The sequence below is a fragment of the Sorex fumeus genome, unplaced genomic scaffold, assembly GCF_029834395.1.
Source record: "Sorex fumeus unplaced genomic scaffold, SorFum_2.1 ptg000125l, whole genome shotgun sequence".
In the NCBI taxonomy this organism is placed as follows: Eukaryota; Metazoa; Chordata; class Mammalia; order Eulipotyphla; family Soricidae; genus Sorex; species Sorex fumeus.
This window is the reverse complement of record NW_026606182.1, coordinates 4965920-4987764: the sequence shown is the minus strand read 5'-3', so window position 1 is coordinate 4987764 and position 21845 is coordinate 4965920. Positions and strand designations below refer to the sequence as shown.

The window sequence follows — 21845 nt, the reverse complement described above, 5'->3', positions numbered from 1 at the left end:
GGAGTGTGGCCCCCCCACCCGCGCCGGGCTCTCGGGCCTCCCTCTCCCCGACCCCACATTAAGGCAGGGGGGCTACCAGCTCTGCAGAAGGGAAACCCAGCCACGGCCTCCAGCTTCCTCTCGGCCCTTCTTCCCAGACTCCATCTCCCGATGGCCTGTACCCTCCTGCCTCAGGGCCCGAATGGCAAATCTCCAGCCTGGCCCTCGGGGAGAGGGCTCTGACGCCCCCAGCTGCTGCCCACCAAGCTCAGGCCCAACCTGGGGCCTCCTGGAAGGAGCCAGATCCACGGACCCATGAGCCAAGAAGAATGAGGACAGCTGGGAGGCCGGCAGGGCCCGGCTCAGACTTTGCCCTGCCCGGTAATTGTTTTCCCAACGTTTTACCGAGGTACAATTGTATCATAAACGCCATTTAACGGAACAGTGCGGTAACCGGAGATGCAAACACACCGGCGACCTTCTTAGCACGATCAAGATCACCAATGGCTGTCACCCCCCTCCAAGCCCCCTCAGATCTGTTCTACAGTTCCGCAGAGGACATGAACCTCCCCGCACCGTTGCCCCGTGGCATGCGAGTGAGGAGTCGGGAGGGTGGGAGGCCTGACCCAGAGAGTTCCCGACGATGCTGCTCTGGGGCCTTGGCGCAGCCGCTGGCAATGGTTTGCCGGGAGGTGCTGGAGTAAAAGCAGCTCTGGGCCAGGAGCGCCGCTGGGGACAGAGTCGCCACCACTCTCTGGGCCTCGGGAGATGGGAAGTAGCGCCCCCTCGGAAGCCCCGGCTGCCAGACACCGCGGGGAAACAGAGGCCGAAAGTGACTCCAGGGCCGGAGGGACTTGCCTCACACGCAGCCCACCCAGATCTGAACCCCAGCACCACAGGAGGGGCCCTGGCCCCCAGGAGTGACCCTGACAGCCAGAGAAAGCCCGAGCACTGGCTGTGGGTGCCTTCTCTCAGAGGAAGTGAAGACCCCACATGACAATCACTGCAGGACACGCTTGTTACTGCATCTCCCGGAGTCGAGGATGGCCCACAGATGCATCCCTCTGTCCCTCTGCTTCTAATGTGACAGAGACCCAGTTCCCCGGGGAGCAGAATCAAGTGCCCCTTGCCATGGCCAGGCCGCGTGGGGAGTTCTGTGGCCTCACACCTTCCCCCTTGTGTGCTGGGTGGGGCAGTGAGGGGCCATGGTCACCCGAGTGACTTTCCGGGTAACCTGCGTGTGTGCGTGTTTTGGGCCGCAGCTGGCCACGGGCACAAATCCTCTAACCCCAGCCAGTCTGGCTGCCCGCAGGGTGACGGGCCTTCCCCACTCTGCTCTCTGGCCCCGGCTAATCTCACTGATAACGTTAATACCAAAGGCCAGACACACACAGGGGCTGAGCATATGCCTGACACGAGGGCAGCTCACGTTGGCACCACATGGTCCCCTGGACGCTGCTGGGAGTGACCCCGAACAGAGTCTGGAGTCGACCCTGAGAAATAGAGATCGCGTCCCCAAGCCAGACAAAATGAAACGCCCCTGAAACTCCTGATCGCGACCATCACCTGCTGTCGGATGACAGCAGGAACAGCACCTGGATGACACCCTCAGGGGGCTCGGTACCCGCCACCCGGCTGTGCCCCCCCAAGGCCCCCTTACCGTTTGCGGACGATGTTGATGTTCTTCTCCAGCAGGTCATAGCGGATGTACTCGTTGGGCTCGAAGTGGCTCATGGCCACCTTGGCCTTCTGGCACAGGACGGAGGCCACATGGTACTGCCGCACCCCCAGGGCTTTCTGCAGGCAAACAAACAGCAGAACCGTCAGTGGGTTCCAGGGTACCCACCGGACAGCTGAGCACATCTGAGCGGGGACGGGGAGACACGGGCAGCTTCTCAGGAGCTGGGCTCTGGCCGGCTGCAGCCGTGCATACGCCATAAGGCCTCGGATGAAAGAGAAACCCCGCGGGGGAGCCGGCGCCCAGGGCAGGCGGGAGAGCTGGACAGGGCAGGCACCGGCTCCGTGAGCAGCAGGCCCCGAGCCCCCGAGAAGCAGCAGTGGCCACCGCTGAGCACAGAGCTGGACAGCCCCAGAGCACCACCAGGCCTGGCCCAGAGCAAAGCAAAGGACAGACGTGAAAGGGGCTTCCAGCTGCCTCCTCAGGGGAGGGGGCGGCCCAGCGCCGCTCTGGGGTAGGGGGACCCAGCGCCATTCTGGGCTGCCTGTAACGCAGGCACAAACAGATGGCGGCCTGATCACGCCAACTGATGAAGGAAGGATGGACACGATGCAGAGGACACTTAAGCAGGGGCAGGGAGGCCTCCTCCTGCCAAGACTAGCCCCAGCATGCCAGCTGTGAGCGACGCTCAGGCCTGTCACAGTCCTTTCTGAGAACCTGACTTTTCTTTGCTTCTTTTGAGCTCAGGTGTACCTCGCCAGGCTCTTGGGCACCAACATGCTCCCTGAGTTAGAAACGCCCTCATTTCCCCTGAGGTATAGTGGGTGCTGGCACGCGGTCTTGGGGGCTGTTCCGCACTGTAGCCTGTGTCCTCTTCACGGTATGTCCCCACACCACTCCTCTACCGAGGACGCTGCTGTGGGCCCAGCCCATCGCCCTGTCCCTCCAGAACAACTGGCCAACATGCTCCCCAAATGCAGCCTCCAGGACCCAGAGGGAAGGAAACAGTGGGTTGGCTCAGGCCTGTAGCCAGGGTAGAAACGCAACTGTTATAACGGGGTCTGTGAACTACTCACTGCAAACATTTTGGGGGATCAGGGCCACACCTGGCAGTGCTCCAGGGACCCAGGGCTACTCCCCGCAGTGGCCAGCCAGGGGCCTGGGTTCTTACACTCAACTCTAACCCGCCACCCTCCCAGCCTTTTTCACGGCTCTGGACCTTGAAACCAAAGCCTGAAACCTCAGCGCCTGGGCAGGCACACGGAGTGGACCCCAGTAGGAACGGAGCCTCCCCGGGAACCCTGACCCCATCCTCGCCACCTGTCCCTGGCAAAGAGCAGCACACCGGTGACCAGTGCGGAAAGGTCAGTACCGCTGGGCCGCAGGGAGCCCAGCCGTGTCCCGGCTGTCACGGAGGTGAGGAGCCCGGATGACATGACGGGCCGGCAGCTCCTATTATTAGCGCGTGCTCAAAGGCGTCCACCCGGCCGCTTCTGCAGCCCAGCAAGACAAGACGGGCTGTTCTGGGACCTGCTCTGCCATGTAGCCACGTGTCACGAACGTCTTTCCGCTTCTCTAGAAAGATCTAATTCTGTTTTTGGATAAATTAGCTGCTCTAAATTTCACTCTCCCTAGAAATAATATCTACCAGGGCTGGAGAGTGGCTCAGTTAACTGGAGGGCGTGTTTTTTTGGTTTTGTTTAGTTTGGGGGTCACCGCCTTCAATGCTTAGGGGTTATTTCTGGCTCTGCGTCAAGGTATTATTCCTGGCGGTGCTTGGGAACCATGAGATGCTGAGGGTCGAAGCCAGGATAGCCACTTGCCTCCCCCTTGTACTGTCTCTCCGGCCCTGCAGTACATGTTCTGCATGTCCAAGAACCAGGTTCAATGCCCACCCGGCTGGGAGCAACACTCAAGTGGAGAGCTATGAGGAACCCCCAAGCACTGCCAGGGGTGTCCTGAAAGCCAAAAAAAGAAATGATATCTAGGATCCAGTAAACAAAACAATTCATAATTACAGGGTATCACTGTATCACTGTCATCCCGTTGTTCATTCGATTCGCTCCAGCCTCCCCAGTGACCTCTCCATTCATCCCTGTCACGTGCTAGTGTAGTCTGATGGCATACTGGGGTATGCCATCAGACTCTTTCGGGGTCACGGGAATGAGGACCATCGTTGTTACTGTTTTTGGCATATCGAGTACGCCACGGGGAGCTTGCCAGGCTCTGCCATGCGGGCGGGATACTCTCGGTAGCTTGCCAAGCTCTCGGAGAGGGATGGAGGCTTTTGGGGCAGCCTCTAATCACCTTTACAGGTGTTCCCAGTCAAGTCTATCTGTGGGCAGGATACTTTCGGTAGCTTGCCGGGTTCTCTGAGAGCAAAAATTACAGGGTAGAGGAAAGAAAAAGCCCCCGTTCCCCAAGAGAAGGGCAGCAGCAAGAGGCACATATCAACACCTTTAGGCCAGGCTGAAAGATATTATTAACAGGCCTGGGGACAGTCCAAAGGGCTGGAAAGTGCCCATGTTGTCTGACTGGCCGGGCTCTGGCCCTGGCACCACCGCATGGGCCCCTGAGTGACAAGCCAGGTGTGGCCACACACACTGGGAAAGGGCAAAGGAATGTGCTGAGTAGGTGCCGCCGTTTCCTGAGCGCAGCCTGCGGGAGGCGCCTGCCCAGCTCTTGCGGCCTTTGGCCATCCCTGCAGCCACCCAGAAGTGGGCCCCACGTTAGCTGTTTTCCAAGAGAGGAAACAAGTTGCTGGCGGGACTAGCGAGGGGCCCCGACTCCGGCCAGACTGACCCGCTCGCCGGCCGTTGCCCAGGCATGTCAGGGAAGCCCCTAAGCTATGCGCCCTCATGACGGCGCCCGGGCCCCGCCTGGCCCAGGCCTGCCCAGGTCAGAGCCCTTGTCCTCGCCCTCGGCCGGCTGCTCCCACTGGGGAACACCCTCCCTCAGGGCAGTGGTGCGAATCTCTGAGTGGTTCGAAACGCACAAAACTGGGGGGTCAGAGAGATGATAGCACCGGGGGTAGAGAGCTTGCCCTGCACGCGGTGGACCCAGGATCGATCCCTGGCGTCTCATATGGGCCCCTGGGCCTACCAGGTGTGGCCCCTAAACAAAAAAGCACCAACATGCCAGGGACGTGGCTCCGTGGCAGAGTACCTGCCTCTATGTGTGAGGCCGGCTCAGTGTCCACGGGCTGAGGGGGCCCCTCACTGTCCTCTTCCAACACCTCCCTGGGCCGAGGGCAGCCGTGGGGTGTCCCTTTACGAGGCATGTGGCCAAACTCTGCAGCAGTCAGGCCAGGCCTTGTGCTGATGGCACAGGGATTGTCACCTCCTTCGTTTTAAGGCTGTCACCACCCTCAGTCAGGGCCCTCAGCCCAGACACAACCCCGAGGCCACCTCGCTGGAGCCCGGATGTGCTGTGGACTTGCTCTGTGGACAGGGCTCCATGTCAACCGCAGGTCACTTCACTGTCACTTTCTGCCTGCCTCCAGCCCCTCTGTCCTGACCGGCCAGTGTCGTGTCTGCCCAGCAACATGCGACAGGCACAGCCTTCCCAGGCTCTGAGCAAGTCTCGCCACTGGCCAGCAGCGGGCTAACATTCTGCAGCACCCAGCCAGGCCTGTCTGTGCACTGGGAGCCCCGGGGCCAACACGAGCAGGAGCCACAGCTGCTCCCACTAAACCGACCAAAGAAGCTGAGCCTGGCGCGAGGACTCAGCCACGCGCTTCCCTGCTCCGGCTGTCCCGGGCACGGTGGGAGGCTGAAACCTCGCCCTGCGCCCTGGGAGAGCTCGGGCGCTACACTGTAGGGACAGTGACCGCCAGACTAATGCCAAGGACAGGCACGCCACGTGGAATGAAGACTAGCCAAGGTCCCCCCGCCCTGGACACACAGTGAGCACCCACTCTGAGCCACCTCTCCCCAAGGCTCTGTGTGTGTGTGTGTGCGCGCGCAAGTGCATGCGTGTACCCTGAACACACACTGAGCACCCACTCTGAGCCAACTCTCCCCAAGGTTGTGTGTGTGTGTGTGTGTGTGTGTGTCTAGCCCATTCAGAGAGAGTTTGTTGTTACTCGGGCTCTGTGTTTGAGTCACTCCCAGCGGTGCACGGGGACCACGCAGTGCTAGGGATTGAACCAAGATGCTATTGGCTGGAAGCTGACTGACAGATGTTTGCATCTGGAGAGCAGGACACGGTATTTCTGCCCTCGGACAGGCCTTACCATGACATCAGGTGCAAGCTCCCACTCCGAGCCATGCAGCCAGTGCGCCTACCCCATGGGTCACTTTCTGCTTGACAGTGAAATCCTCTAGGAGGCCCCTAGTTCCATCACTATGCTCACCTGTACTTTGCCATTTCTACAAAATGGGCGAGGTGCGGCACTAGCTACATCAAAACTCCTGCCGGCTGGCGTGGCCAAAATCACCGAACCAGGGATTAAAGACGACCAGATTCTTCTCCGAGTCAGTGTGGGGACCAGGAGAGGGACGTTCCCCATCCGCCTGGGGGATCTGTGAGGGACCTCTAACCTTGCCCTCCAGAGGCCCCGAGCAAAGGGCAGCCACGCCAGACCTTCTCTCTGCCCCGGCTCTGCCCCTCTGGCGTGGCCACAGCTTTCACTCACCCTCAAGTACCCACGGGGGCATCCGAGCCTCAGACACAACCTGCACTCACTTTCCAAACCCCGTCCAGTCCCCAGCGGGGCTGGCACGCAGCTCCAGGGCGGGGGGTCTGATCCGGCCCCAGTGGAAAACAAACACATTATCAGCACATGACTCACGGCTCTCTGGACGCTCACGGGGCAAATGATACGCCGTGGGCGCCAGCGTGGACAGGCACGCGGGCGGTGGCAGGGAAGCCACGGGGTGGGGAAGGGGCATTATTCCTGCCCTGTCGCCGTCTCCACCCTCAGGATCCGCATCTGGCAGGATGAGACAATCAGAGGAGCAAGAAAGGGGGGGGAGGGCGGGGAGAAGGGTAGTGGGGTCACAGGCACCAGTGGACATGCTAGGTCCAAGGTTCAGGGATAGGGCAGATCTCTAAGTCGTGGGAAAAGAGCCCGGCACGCGAGATCTATTTTTTTTTGTGGGAAGAGGGGGACACACCCACTGATGATGAGGGCTACTTCTGGCTCTGTGTTCAAGGACCACTCCTGGCAGACCCAGGGGAGGGTGCCGGGAACTGAACCCAGGTGTCAGCCGCCTACAGGGTAAGTGCCCAACCCACTGTACTGTCCCTTTGGCCCCCTTTGGATCATTTTTGAGCTTAAGTTCTAAAACCCTGCTTCATACAAAGGCCAGAGAGAACTAGTGACTCCTGCAGAATTGACAGGCGTGCAGGGTTGGGAGGGAGACGTCCAAGTGCATTGCACCCGCACGAGGCCTCAGCAGAGACGGCTGGACAATGTTCCAAAGTCCAACAGCGCCCTAGACGGACTGGCACAACCAGAAAGAGAGCTCGGGGGAGGAACTCACTTGTGCCCCAGGTCCCTGGCACCCAGAACAGTCTCCTCCTTCCTTCTTGAGCCCCAGGCCACGAACTCAGGGAGGCGCTCACCGGCGCCACTTCCCTAGCCTGATAGTGGTCTCCCAGCTGCAGGCGAAGTGGGGCCTCTCACTGAAACACTCTACCTGCAAGGGCCAAGGGGTGCGTGTAAACTGTACACAGGATCTCATAAGCCAGTTATAGCAACACAAGCAATCTGAAAGATACTACTTTAGTGAACGCCCAATTACCAAAAGAGGCAAAGTGTATCAAATCAATACTCCTCATACCTTAAAGTTACATAATAGATCCTAACTGTAACTGTATCTCGGTAAAGCCAGGGCAAAACCTTATAGTTGAGAGAGCCCAGGGCTGAACAGAAGACAAGCTTCAACCCCCAGCTCCACTTGTGTCCTGGAGTACTCCTGGAGCACTAGGACAACCCTTAGGCAGAGACCCAGGAGGAGCCCCAGCACCGATCTGAGCCTTCACCTCCCCCCAAAAAGTTACTGGGTAACAGAAAAAGATTTTTTCTTGTGCAGTTCCTGGGATTCAAATCAGAGCTCACATATGTAAAGTAAGGGCTCCATTCTCAACTATATCACTGGCCCCCAAATAAAAATTCATCTATTTGGAGGGGGGGGGCATCACACAGCAATGCTCAGGGCGTACTGCTAGAGGGGTTCAGGGGACCATATATGGTGCCTGGGATTGATCCTGAGCCGACCACGTGCAAAGCAAGTGCCTTACCCACTGCATTATCTGTCTCCCCCAAACAAACATGTGAAACCTTAAAGAATGTAAAAGGAAAGAAATGGGCCTAGGGATAGCTCAGCTGCAGCCCCAACTGTGCATGCGGGGCTGTGAATCCAAGCCCACCTGTACCAAGCACAATTCCTGGGGTCAGTGGTCTTCGGAATCCCAAATACCTTCCCTCATCACCCAACCAACTGCGTGACAGGGTCAGAGAGACAGTGCAGGCGTTGGGGCACTTGCTTTGCCAGGAACCGATCCCGGATCAATCCCGACACTCCAAATGGTTCCCCCAGCACTGCCAGGAGTGGTCCCTGAGCAGTCAGGCATGGTCCCAAACAGAATAGCAAAACAAAGTACGCTATCCAGTGCACTGCAGCCAGATGTCTGAGAGCAACTCAAGTGCATGATCCCAAGTGGGCACTGCGACCAGAGTGCGGATGACCTGCGCACAGAAGCACATGTGCAAGTCTCACACCAAGCGTGTGCACCCCCGGGGGCAGAGCCATCGGCATGTGCCACCCCCACGTCATCAAAACAGCAACAAAAAGGGGAAGGCACCAGAGCAAGGGCCAGGGATGAGCTCAGGGGGCTGGTCACAGACACTTGCCTATGGCAGACCAAGGGTGCTGGGGTGAGGGGCCTTCAGGGCTGCAGCAGGGGATGCTCGAGGGACCATGTGGTTCCAGAACTGAACCCTGGTGGGTGCATGCCTAGCACTGTACTCTAATGCTCTAATCACGGTACTCTAATCTCCTGGCCCTGATAATAGCCATTGTTATGTAAACCCACAGACAGCCTTTGCTCCTTTAAGACAGCAGTTAAGAGGGGTTTTCCTCCTATGCAGGGCTTACAGGCTGGAGCAACAGCAAAGAGGGCTGGAGAGTTCGCACATATTCTGCAGAAGGGAGGCCAAGTCCAACCAGTGGCCCCAGACAGGGTCCCCTCCAGCACCGAGTAGGGAGTAGTCCCGGGACACGAGTGTGGCCCCCAAACAAACCCCCAAAAGTAGGACCTATTTCATGGGGGAACATTTAGATGACACATGGACAAATCTGCCTCACCAGTGAACGCCCCCACCCCCACCCCAGGCATCCCGTGACACTTCAGACAGGTGACTGCAAGAGGCACAAGCCAAGTCCCAAGTTCATGCGAAACTGACCTGGGAGCTGAAGCCACAGCACAGTGGGGAGGGCGTCTGCCTTGCAAGTGGCCCACCTGGGTTCAATCCCTGGCATCCTATAAGGTCCCCGAGCATTACCAGGAGTAATTCCTGAGTGCAGAGCCAGGAGGAACCCCTGAACACTGCTAGGTATGATTCGACATGTGAAACCCACCCACCCACAATAGGTACCAGTGTGCCCTCCACACCCAAATTTTTTCTCTTTTTTTGGCCACACCTGGCACTGCTCAGGGCTTACTCCTGGCTCTATATGCAGAGGTTATTTCTGGAGGGGCTTGGGGGGGGGGGTCAGATGGAGTGCCAGGGGATCAAATCAGGGCTGGTCGTGCGTAGGGCAAGCGCCCTACCCACTGTACTATGTACTCAGCCCTGCTACTTCTAATTTTGAACTTCTAACACAGTACATGCATCAATTTTGGAATCAGAAACATTATTTTTAAAGAAACAGCATATTCTCCAAGTACCACCCACGCTAATTTCTACAATTCACACAGTCTATTCAGATGTTAGAAAAGCAAAAGAACAAAGGCAGATTCTTCTAAAGAACATGAATGTTTCTTCCATTACACAAAAGTCACGGGCAAATGAATTTAAAAAATTGATGAGAGAGACTGCGGGCAGCAGTGCTTGGTGGGAAAGCTCATCTTCCACCTGCGATCAGGGAATGTGCTGTCTGAGAGGGAGTGACAGCAGCTGCTGAAATAAGCACAGCTCTGTGCCCCGACACGATGGGGGCCAGAATCCTTGCTGTGACCGGGCAGGCTCTGAGGGGCGCACACGAGAGGCCCCGGCTCCGATCCCAGACTCCATGGCCCCTGAGCAGCACAGGTGTCACTCTGTGCTCTGATCCATAAACCCACACGACAGGGACAAATATCACAGGGTGGCCCCCCCAGAGCCCCAAGTATGGTTGCAAAGTGCAACCCCTCCCCCCACCAACATTTTAAATTAGAAGCCACCTGAGAGTTCTTTTAGGGGTGGTGACAGCCAGCCATACTCTGGATTACTCCTGGCTCTGCACTCTGATGAATCACTCCTGGTGGTGCTCAGGGGACAACACAGGGTACTGGGGATAGAACCCAGGCCAGCTGCACACAAGGCAAGAGCCTTACCTGTTACACTATCTCTTCGGCCCTCTTGCAAATTGATGAACAAGGAGTGGACAGTGCTACAGTTTATTTTATTTTATTTTTTGCTTTTTGGGTCACACCCAGCGATGCACAGGGGTTACTCCTGGCTCTGCACTTAGGAGTTACTCCTGGCGGTGCTCATGGGACCATATGGGATGCTGGGAATTGAACCCAGGTCGGCTGCGTGCAAGGAAAACACCCTATCCGCTGTTCTATCTCTCAGCCCCCCTCTTTTTATTTTTAAATTGCGTTACTATATCCATTCTCTGGAGTATCATGAAACACCATAGAAAAAAATCTCCAAGATTCTTTCTTATAGGCAAATGCACAAGACACTGCTTCAGCATCCTGTATCTCTGGATTCGTACATGTGTAACACACGTAATAAAAAGGGACATAGCCAACGGATCTGGCACTCCTAGAGAAGGAAGCAAATTCAAACAGAAACTGTTTTTTTTTAAAAGAGGATTTCAGCTTTGTCAATAGAACTCAAATGGTTTTAAGAATGTTCTCGTTCTATTGTCCATGTTTTTAAGCTGAATTGTAAAGTTTTTACAATTTTGGAAGAAAACGCACCAAAATGTTAATAGTACTTATTTCTGGATAATGATGCGGTATTATAAGTAATTACAGGTAATCATCAGGATATTCTTTATACCTCTGCATTTCCAACTTTCCACAATGGATAATTATCACGGAAAAAGAAACATCAGAAATTGTGGACCCAGGATGTAGCTCAGTGGCAGAATGCATGCTTGCCTGTGCGCTGCCCTGGTATAAGTCCTACACTTCTATGTGGCAATATGTAGGTTCTATGCATCCCCCAGAAATACAAAAAGGGAGCCAGGCTGAGAGGGTGGAGGAGGGGCTTTACACGCAGGAAATCCTGATTTGAGCCCCAGCACCCCGCACTGCCAGGAGTTCCCCCCTTTCCCAGCACCACTGGCGGGGCCCCAAAACAAGAAAGAAAATAACTTACCCTAAAAACAAAGTATTACTGAGTCTTCCGCTGAGCACGGTGACTGGGAAATGCATAATCCAGATTGGTAGCACTCATATATTTGTCTGTTTAGGGCCACATCTAGCAGTGGTCCAGGGCTACTCCTGGCCGGGTGCTCAAGGGTCATTCTCCAGAGAGCTGGGGGATCCTGCAGTGCCAGGAATTAAACCCTTTCTTATAAGCAAACGCACAAGACGCTGCTTCAGCATCCTGTATCTCTGGATTCGTACATGTGTAACACACATAATAAAAGGGGACATAGCCAACGGATCTGGCACTCCTAGAGAAGGAAGGAACCCAACCACAGTTTGGGTTCTTAGGCCACACCCAGGGGTGCTCGGGGTTTACTCCTAGCTCTGTGTTCAGGCATACTCCTGGCTCTGTGATCAAACCTAGGTTGGCAGCACCTTGCCCACTGGACTTCCTCTGGCCCCCACATGGTACTATTGAGAGAAGGGGATGGATGATGTGGGCCTATTCTAAACTGTTAATTCTGAGGTTCTGCTCTTACCTCATAAATCCAAAAGTAAAACACACTCATGTACAGTTGCTCCTGGTCCCGGGGCAGAGACATTTCTGCAATCACCCAGAGGGCCGGCCCAGACGTTCAGGAGGAAACGAGAACATTTGTGCTGGGAGACCGAGCTCAGGCTTGGAGAAAGTCCCGCGGGTAAACTCTGGATCTTACCCAGAAGAGCTACTCGCACTCACTCCTCTCCTTCCACTTTCTTGGAAACAAAAGGATCAAGGTAGGACAGAGGCAGCCTCAAAGCAGGTAATCTCTCTTCGGTAACCTCCAGAAGCCAGGAAGCTCCCTCCCTTCCAGAAAGCCTCGAGTATTACTAGACCATTTACACTACTGCTTCTGCAGGCCTGAAACAGACCGATCAATAAGAGTACAGATTCCAGGGCTGGAGCCAGGGCAAAGCTTGTGTTATTTTATTGAAGCCTTCTCCTATCCAAGGGACGGTTAAGAGTCAGGGAGACCCTGGGGCTGGAGCAATAGGACAGCAGGTAGGGCGTTTGCCTTGCACACGGCCGGCCCGGGTTCGATTCCCAGAATCTCATAGGGTCCCCCGAGCACCGCCAGGAATAATTCCTGAGTCCAAAGCCAGGAGTAACCCCTAATTGCTGGGTTTGACCCAAAAAGAAAAAAAAAGAGTCAGGGAGACCCTTGTTTAAAAAGGAAGAGAAAGAGCTGGAGCGACGGCATTGCAGGCAAGGTGTCTGCTCCGCACATAGCTGGCTCAGGTCAGCCTGCCACCGCACATGGAGTCCTGAGTACCACCAGGATGATCCCTCAGCACAGAGCCACGAGTAAACCCTGGTTTTTGGTGTGACCCAAAAAGAGCGAAAGAGAAAGGACTCAGTTGAGAACATGAACTCCACCATAGTAAGCTCCCCGAGGGCAGGCAGGAAACCCATCTATTTATCCCACTCACTGTATACCCAGGGCCCAGAGCAATGTCTGACACACAGAAATTCAAGAAGTACTTGGCAGTGAAGTGGACAAAGGCAGAGCTTATCATCTGTCCCCAAGCGCCTCTTGGAGCTGTGCTGGGTCCTCCTTGCCAGTCCCCGGGGAAGGGGTCCACCCTTGCAGATCACAAGCACACTGGGCCTCTGACCTTCCTGCCACACCAAGGTCAGACATGCTGTGCCCTCTTCCCCCAGACCGAGAGAAGAGTTCAAATTAAAGGCACCGACACTCTCCTGGGCAGGAGGCCAGCCCGGCCGGGCCAGCGTGACCTCGTACCTGCTGTGTAACGGGCTCCGGCACTGCTTTAGGGAACCACGTGCCACGAACACCAGCAAATGGGAGTGAGTCAAACTGGGGGGCTGAGCGGTCCACGGGGGCTCCAATTGGTCTCTTGGGCCAATTGCCCACGAGCTGCTGACCTGTGGAAACCCTCCAAGCCCCGCGCCAAGTCATAGAAAGGGCATCCACCTAGGCCGGGGCGCCTGGCTTCCCAGGGAGCTCAGCTGGCCTAGCTGCGCCCTTACATGAGACTCTTCGCTTTCCTATGGCACCGTGTCCTCTTATGGAAGGCAGGAAAGAAGAGCAGGAATGTTGAGGGGGTCAGAAAGAGAATGACGGGGCTGGAGCAACAGCACAGCGGGGAGGGCGTTTGCCTTGCATGCGGCCGACCCGGGTTCGATTCCCCAGCATTTCATATGGGCCCCTGAGCACCGCCAGGAGTAATTCATGAGTGCATGAGCCAGGAGTAGCCCCTGTGCATCGCCAGGTGTGACCCAAAAACAAAAACAACAACAACAAAAAAGAGAATGAACTGCTTGGAAACACAGAGGGAAAAGTGTGGAATAATAAGATTTCTACTGCTGACCCCGGCAATCAAGCTGCAGAAGGCACGGGCTTTTGAGCGTTTTACATTCCTTAGAGGAAAAATATCTGAGAGCATCCAACTGGGCTCCTGGCGGGGAGGCGCTATTGGGCCCGCTGTGCCCCACACCCCGCCTGCCTGTGGGCTGCAGGGAGGCGCCGGGCTGTTTCCACTCTGGCCTCTACTCCCTGCCCAGCCGCTGAAGACCCAGAGCACTCTTGAGGGGGCCAGGACAGGGCAGAACCCAAAAGAACCATGGCAGAACTGAAAAGGCCTCATCTCTCTACCGGCTCTGCCCCTGAAGTCAGATATGGCGCTTGTCGCCCAGACTGGCATGGGGGCAGACCCCTAAGGCCACCCCTGACCCATGCGCGGGGACTCCAAAGAGGCTGCTAACCCAAGGGCAGAATCTGAATTGGCGACTCATAATTTGGCCCCTGACCTATGGGGAAACTCACACAGTCCCTGTCACCAGCAGATGACCCTAACATCTGCCTCGGTGGGGCAGACCCCCGGCTCCTGACCACGACCCTCAGCAAGCAGCCCTTAGCAAGCAGCTGCCGGTTCTTCCTGCCTAGGACAGTGCGTGACATGTGGCCCCCGGGGGAGCTGCCCCTAGCAGGTTCCTTTCCTCCCCGCAGGAAGCCTGGGTTGCTAAGCAACCGGCAAGCACAAAAGTGAACCGGTCCTTCTCAGAGGCTTGAATCTCCGCCTATAAACGGCTCTGAAAAGCATGGCTGTGCGGGTGCTTTCAGGGGATGCCGCCAGCGGCGGTGGCAGTGGCGAGGCCACCCCGTGACCTGCATGCAGATCAGGAGCCCTGCTCTGTTCGCCCCAGGCAGCCCCACAGTGTGGCCGGGCACCACACTGTCCCTTAGGAGACCCACACCTCCAGCCATCGCCCCTGGAGCTTTCTGGTATTTGGGGCAGGAGGCAACCACGCCCCAAGAGACAAACATCCGCACGGGGCACAGAGCCAGGTGAACTGTGGCCCCTATACCGCCTGTGCCCCCGGGGACTGGCATGGGGCAAGAGTCTGGTGGAAGGCCGGGCTCCTCCGTCCACGTCCACGGCACTCAGGACCTGAGTCCCCTGGCGCGAGCTGTGACCTCAGTCAGGTGCTTCAGCGTGCAGCCGCCGGGCACGACAGCAGGGCACGGCTGTCAAGCCAGCCCGTCAATGTCAAAGTCCTCGGAGTACGGGGCGGGGCGCAGGCCGGGTGGGCTGGTCCTGAGCCCCCGCTCCAGCCCCGAGAGTCCTTCCACAGGCAGGGCCAGAAGGGACAGAGGATGAGAGTGACCATCTGAAAATGTCCCAATCTCTGCCGCCAGGACTTTCCTACTAAGACATGAACATACCAGGAATGCAATCTGAGAGCACATTTCCCCAGCAACGCCCTTCACCTTAAAAAAGAACAGGAGGGGCTGGAGCAATAGCACAGTGGGTAGGGCGTTTGCCTTGTACGCTGCCGATCCAGGTTCGATTCCCCGCATCCCATATGGTCCCCCGAGCATTGCCAGGAGTGATTCCTGAGTGCATGAACCAGGAGTAACTCCTGTGCATCGCAAGGTGTGACCCCCCCCCCCCCAAAAAAAAAAAAGAACAGGAAACCAAGCTCGCTGCTGCCCTCCAGAACAGCCCGGGGGTGGGGTGGGGTGGGGAGGGAGAGCATTTCCTGAAGAACTCCAGAGGGGCAGGGGAGGGTGCACAGGGGGGAGTAGGCACAAGGAACAAGCAATCTCCCTAGAGCCAGTGTGGGTTCTGGAGGGCCTCACACATGCCAGGCAAGTGCCCTGCAGTTCTGCCCACAGCCCCAGTCCCTAAAAGGGCCCCATTTCCAAGTAACATCAGAAACTATTCAGAGTGGCTGGGGTGACAGGACAGTGGGTACAGCACGTGGCTGACCTGGGTTCAATCCCCGGCATCCCATATAAGTCTCCTGAGCGCGCGCTCGCGCTCTCTCTCTCTCTCTCTCTCTCTCTCTCTCTCTCTCTCTCTCTCTCTCTCTCTCTCACACACACACACACACACAATGGGGGGCAGGCACTACTGGGGATGGAACTCAGCCTCACCTCAGACCCGGAGGCACAATTTTATAGCGCACAAGAGGATAAAGAATTGGCAAACCTCATTAAACCCCAAGACCCCTCATTAACATCCCATTCTGCAGGGCGTAGCCGGAGGCGAGAGCGGGCTGAGGCCTGGCCTGGGCCCACGACAGCGCCAGCAGAGGAAGTCTCCCACGCTCCCGAGACGTCCCAAGCTGCGTTATGGAACCGGGAGCTGCGCCCTCCTTCCTCTGACTAACGCATCAGCTCTCACTTGAAATGCTTCCCTGGCTGGCCTCTGGGAAGCCCCTGGCCTCCCACTGAGCACTGACACGGCAAAAGGATCAGGGCCCACTGGAGGCATGACAGAGGGGCGAGGACACAGGCCTGCCTGGCGGGAGCTCAGGGGAGAACTCAGGAGCGGGCTTCAGCTCAGGCTCTCAAGAGTCACCCTCGGTGGCTGTCCCTCACATTCTGCCTCTATTACCAGAAGCCTCGCCCCAGACACTGTCACTACCCCCTGAGCCGTTCTCGTAGCACCCGTGGTCTCCCTGGCTCCACTTTCTCCCCGCCCTCAATTCCCTGCAGCTGTCGCAGTGACAAGGGTCACATATGTGCTCACCATCACACTCTGCTGTGGTGCCAGGGATCCCAAAGGAACTGTCACTGGAAGCTACTGGTGCGTGGGGTGGTGTCACACATCCAAAGAGCAGGGGCTCGATGAGGGCCAGAGCCATAGCACAGTGGGGAGGGCACTTGCCTTGCAAACAGCTGACCCGGGTTCGATCCCCAGCATCCCATATGGTCTCCTGAACCCACCAGGAGTGATTCCTGAATGCCGAGCCAGGAGTAACCAACCCCTGAGCATCGCCGGATGTGACCCAACAAACAAAACAAAACAACAACAAAATCACAGCATCCTGCCTGCAAGGCAGGGGCTCTGCCACTGAGTTACCTGCACCCTCACTTGCCTTTCTGCGGCTCATCATCAAGGCAGCAACTTGGGCATTTTTTTCCAGGCAAAATTCAGGGCCTGGTCCCCTATGTCTAACCCTCCTGTCATGTTTTCATACACAAAGTGAAACTCCAGCTCTGTACCACTGGCCGCGACTCCTCACTCAGACTGTCCTCCCTCCAGCGACTCGGCCAAGTGACCTCAGGCCAAGTGACCTCACGTCGGTGGTCCTCACCGCAGGGGCTCAGGCCCCACTTCCTCTCTCCCCTCCCCAAAGGCTGAAGGGCGGCCTTTTAATCATCAAGTCTGAGCTCGAATGTCACCTACACCCTTGTCCCCCTTCTGGGGATGCCATGAATATCCCCCGACTTTCTCCACCACGGTCCTATTTGCTAAGCCCCAGAGCACTTAGCAGCTTAATTGGTCTGTTCATTTCCTTGTTCATTTCGTTTTTGCTTTTTTGGGTCACACCCAGCAATGCTCAAGGTTTACTTCGGGCCCTACACTCAGGAATTAATGCCTGCTGGTTAGTGTGGAAATCATCTGCCCCTCAGGTAGGGGAAGGGTGTGGGATGGGGGGTATACTGGGTTTTTTGGTGGTGGAAAAAGGGCACTGGTGAAGGGATGGGTGTTTCATCACTGTATGACCGAGACTTAAACCCGAAAGCTTTGTAACTGCTCTCACGGTGATTCAATAAATAAATTTATAAAAAAGAAAAAAAAAAAGGAAGGTGGAGTTCATGCCACCCAATTCAATCAGCCTAATCAATGGCTGAATAATTAGCAATACTCCTACATTAAAATTAAATAAATAAAAAATTAAAATAAATTTAAAAAATAATGCCTGCTGGTGCTTGGGAGACCATATGGGATGTGGGAATCGAACCTGGGTTGGCCGTGTGCAAGGCAAATGCCCTCCCCACTGTACTGTCCGGCCCTATCTGTTAATTTCCTGTCTCCCTAGAGCCACAATATGAGTTCCTACTTTTTTGTTTGTTTTACCCCACTGTGCTCAGGGCTGACTCTTGGCAGGGCTCAAGGGACACTATCGGAAGCCAGGGACAGAACCCCGTTTGGCAGCATGGAAGGTAAATGGACTATCTCTCCGGCCCCCACACGCCACATCCTAGTTCACGGTCATGCTCCCAGAGTTCAGAACTAGGCCATCTTAAGTTTTCAATAAATATTTTAAGGACAATTGAGTCCATGGCAACACTGCACTTCCCTAGTCTTCAAAGTGGTGATTCTACTCCCTCTGTCCAAATTTCAACTTCGAGAGACAAGGTTTGCCGACTCATCCGTCTTTCATTCACTCACTGAGTCCAAATCGATAGTTGACTGTGCCCAGTACCGGAGTCAACAGGCCAACAGACTGACCTGTCTCACAATTTAAAGCAAAATTTGAGAGGTTGGAGCAATAGTACAGTGGGGAGGGCACTTGCCTTGCATGTAGTCGACCTGGGTTTAATCCCCGGTACCACATATGGTTCCCCCAAGCCCACCAGGGCTGATCCTTGAGCGCAGAGTCAGGAGCAAGTCCTAAACACCACCAACGTGGCCCAAAAAACAAAAAAGATTTTATTGGGGGAAAGGAGGTTAGGTCGAGCCATGGGTGCTTAGGGGCTACGTCTCCCTCTCATATCCGAGAAAGCACCTTTAATCCCTGTACCATCTCTTCAGCCCCTAGCACCTTCTAGGATTTCTTTTTGGTTGGGGGCTATACCTGACAGTTCTCAGAGTTTACTCCTGGTCTGCACTCACTCCTGGAGGTGCTCAAGGGACTGTATCTGGTGCCAGGGAGCAAGCTGGTCAGTCACGTGCAAGGCAAAAGCTTTAACCCCTGTCCTATCTCTCTGCCCCCCCCCCATGCTTCCTAGTCTAACCTGCACTCAGATGGCTGGCAGTCACGTGACTTCCCCAAGGTCGCCTGAGAACTCGGCAGTCGAGTGCCTTAGGGGACAATCAAAACCCCGAGAATTGACTCTGCAACGACCACCACTCACATTTCTGTTGATACTGACACTGTGTACGGGGGACTTATCAAAAATGGCATCATTTTCAGGGTTAGTACAACAGATAAGGTATTTGCCTTGCACATGGCCAACCTGGGTTTGATCCCTGGCACCCCACTGGGTCCCCTGAACCCACTAGGAGAGATGCCTGAATATAGAGCCAGGAGTAAGCCCTGAGCACTGCCAAGTGTGGCCACCTCCCCCGCCCACTCCAAAAAGAAAAAAAATCACATTTTCTTCATTTTTGTTTTGAATTATCACCTGTTGACATGTCTTGTCAAACAGGAACAACTTTTAAATTAAAAAGTATTGTTCTCAGAATATGGAGCACAGGGGATCCCTGGGTGATAGGCCAAGTTGGGATGCTGAAGGGAAGAGGACTCTGGGGGGTGTCAGGACCTCAGGCTCTGGAATGAGGAGACAGAGATTCAAGTCACAGCTGCGAAAGATGACAGTCAGACCCTGGGCAAGTCCATTTCATTTACTTGAATAGCACTTGGTGCAGACTAATTCTAAATACTCTGCAGCTATTCAATGACTATTAAACAAGTCAGCTGCACTATTAGTATCTACCTTAGGCAGCATTCAAATATATATATCCATATTCCATTGACAAAAGAGAAAGAATGCACCTAACCACTGCACTGTTCTAATTCTGGTTTTCTCTCTTCTTTTTCATTTCTTTGTGGGGGTGGGCAAACCCAGAGATGTTCAGGACTTACTCCTGGGTCTGTGCTCAGTCATTCCTGGAGGGGGCTGTACAGGGTGTTGGAAATCAAACCTAGGTTGGCTGTGTGCAAGGCAAGGGCTTTAACTGCTGTGCCCCTATTTTTGGGGAGTTGCTCAGGGGACTATGTGGGATGCCAGGGATTCAACACGAGTCGGCTGTGTGTAAGGTAAGAGCGCTACCCACTGTCTTATCACTCCGGCCCTGTTTCTCGTCTAATTGTTTCTGTCTATAAGATAGGTCCTCTAGGTTCCCGTAGCTCACTGTGAGATTACTGGCATGTGTGAGATAAATGTTACCCACTTTCAATGGAAGCAGTCACTGCCATCATTCCATTCGCCACCTCACCTCTGATCCAGTCAAGAGACAGAAAAAAAACGTTCTGACTAAAAATATTTTGGCCTCTCCGACATTCTTCGAGGGAGAACCCATCAGAATTTAATGAAGGGCCAGAAAGACAGTAGCAGGGGTTAAGGCGCTTGTTTACATGAGGACAAGCCCAGTTCAATACCCAGCACTATTTATAGTTCCCTGAGCACTGCCAGGACTAGCTCCTGAGCACCGCAGGGAGTGGCCCAACCCACGCCACCACCCAAAAAATTCTACCTGCTGAAACTCCGTGAGAACAGGACTCTCCCGTGCTTCTCCTGGCAAACAAAGCACTAAGAGGAGATCTGTTCGGGTGCGGATGAGGTAGGGCTAAAGGAATGCACGGACGGAGTTCTGTGGGCATGACGACAAAGACAGCCCCATCACTTCTCCAATGTCACTAGTCACCAAGGAGAGGACTCTGAGGTTCCAGAGGACAGGGTCAGCTGCCCATCGTGTCTGACAGACTGGGAAGCTTTGTCACACAGTATCATTCATCTTCTTGGCTGAATGAACAAAGGAGATCTGGACTGTAATCCCGACTCTGCTGTCAGGATTCAGCCATGCTCTCCAGACCTTGGACTGTTCATGTACTGAAGCGGAGACCGGCCAGCTAGTAAGTAAGGACGCTCCGCTTTCTCCTCGCTCCGAACTCATCCTCAGAGTCCGAGTAGAAGCTCATTACCAAGCAGTCAATAAATGTCAATGAAGACCGTCCCCACTGGAGATGAGGAAATCAGAACTCAGAAATAACTGGCTCAAGGTCACAGGCCCCAGTAAGGCATGAACTCTGACCCAGATCTTTCTGTTCATAGCACATGCTTTCCAAGATCTTTCTTAGCTCAAAAATGCTAATATTAGTCATCCCTCCCTAGCTGAATAAGTCTGGGATCGAATAATCTGGAGCCAGAGCAATAGTACAGTGGGGAGGGTGCTTGTCTTGCACATGGCCAACCAGGGTTCGATCCCCTGCATCCTATATGGTCCCCGTGCACTGTCAGGAGTTGTTTCTGAGTGCAAAGCCAGGAGTAACCACTGAGCTCTATTGGGGTTACCTGCATCAAAAAGCAAAAAAATCTAATAATATTGTCTGACTTTCCTCTACCATGAGACAGCAAGGTCAAGAAGAAACAACCCTTGGGGCCGCAGCGATAGCACAGCGGGTAGGGTGTTTGCCTTGCACGCAGCCGACCCGGGTTCAATCCCCGGCATCCCATATGGTCCCCCAAGCACTGCCAGGAGTAATTCCTGAGTGCAAAGCCAGGAGTAACCCCTGAGCATTGCTGGGTGAGACCCAAAAAGAAAAAAAAAAAAGAAACAACCCTTTCCACATACTAACCTACCAAATCAAATGACTCAAAGGCATCATTAGGACTAATTTCATGCCTCTGCACACCACCTTTTTTGGAGGGTGAAGGGGTTACAACAGGTAGTGCTCAGGGCTTACCCCTGGCTGTGTGCTCAAGGACACTCCTGGTGGGGACAAGGAACCATTTGGGGTGCTGGGGATTGAACCCAGGTTGGCCATATACAAGAAAAGCACCTTACCTGCTATACTATCGAACTGTCTTGCAAACCAGAATATTTCAAAATCATAATTTCACTGTAAGGTGTATGACTTAAATTTAGGCAATGTGGTTCTCTTAAAAAAAAAAAAAACTTAAGCTAGCTTTTTTTTTAAGCTAGCACATAAATTTTGAAAATTCATAACCCAAGTTGCATCCCTTGATTGAATCAAGGTTCAAAAAGTCAAGAGAAAAGGGTTAGAGAATGTCTATGAATGCTGGTCTGCATTTTTAATAACAAAACACACACCTGACAGGGGCTAGATAGTAAGCAGAGTGGGTAGGGCACTTGCCTTGCACGCAGTTGACCTCCAAGAATGGATGCCCTGATGGGTCCCCTGACAGGGACCTCTAAGTGGAGAGCCAGGAATAAGCACAAACAGGTGTGCTGCCCCCCCCCCATAAAATTTTTTAATAACAAAAGGGAATGCCCTGCCACAAAGGTGGGGTGGGAGGGCTACTGGGATCCTTGGTGGTGGAGAATGGGCACTGGTGAAGGGATGGGTACTCGATCATTGTATAACTGAAATCCAAGCACGAAAGTCTGTAAGTCTACAACTGTACCTCATGGTGTTTCACTCATTAAAAAAAAAATTAATAACAAAATA

General features: G+C 54.6%; 1 protein-coding gene across 1 annotated transcript in view; it reads right to left on the bottom strand.

The window, feature by feature from the left end:
• The window catches only part of ACO2 (aconitase 2), a 32062-nt gene that overhangs the window by 9066 nt on the left and 1151 nt on the right, over nt 1-21845 (bottom strand). Inside the window, exon 2 of the mRNA XM_056137548.1 lies at nt 1640-1776. Within this exon, the coding sequence (XP_055993523.1) occupies nt 1640-1776 (137 nt within the window). The remainder of the gene's footprint in view (nt 1-1639; nt 1777-21845) is intronic.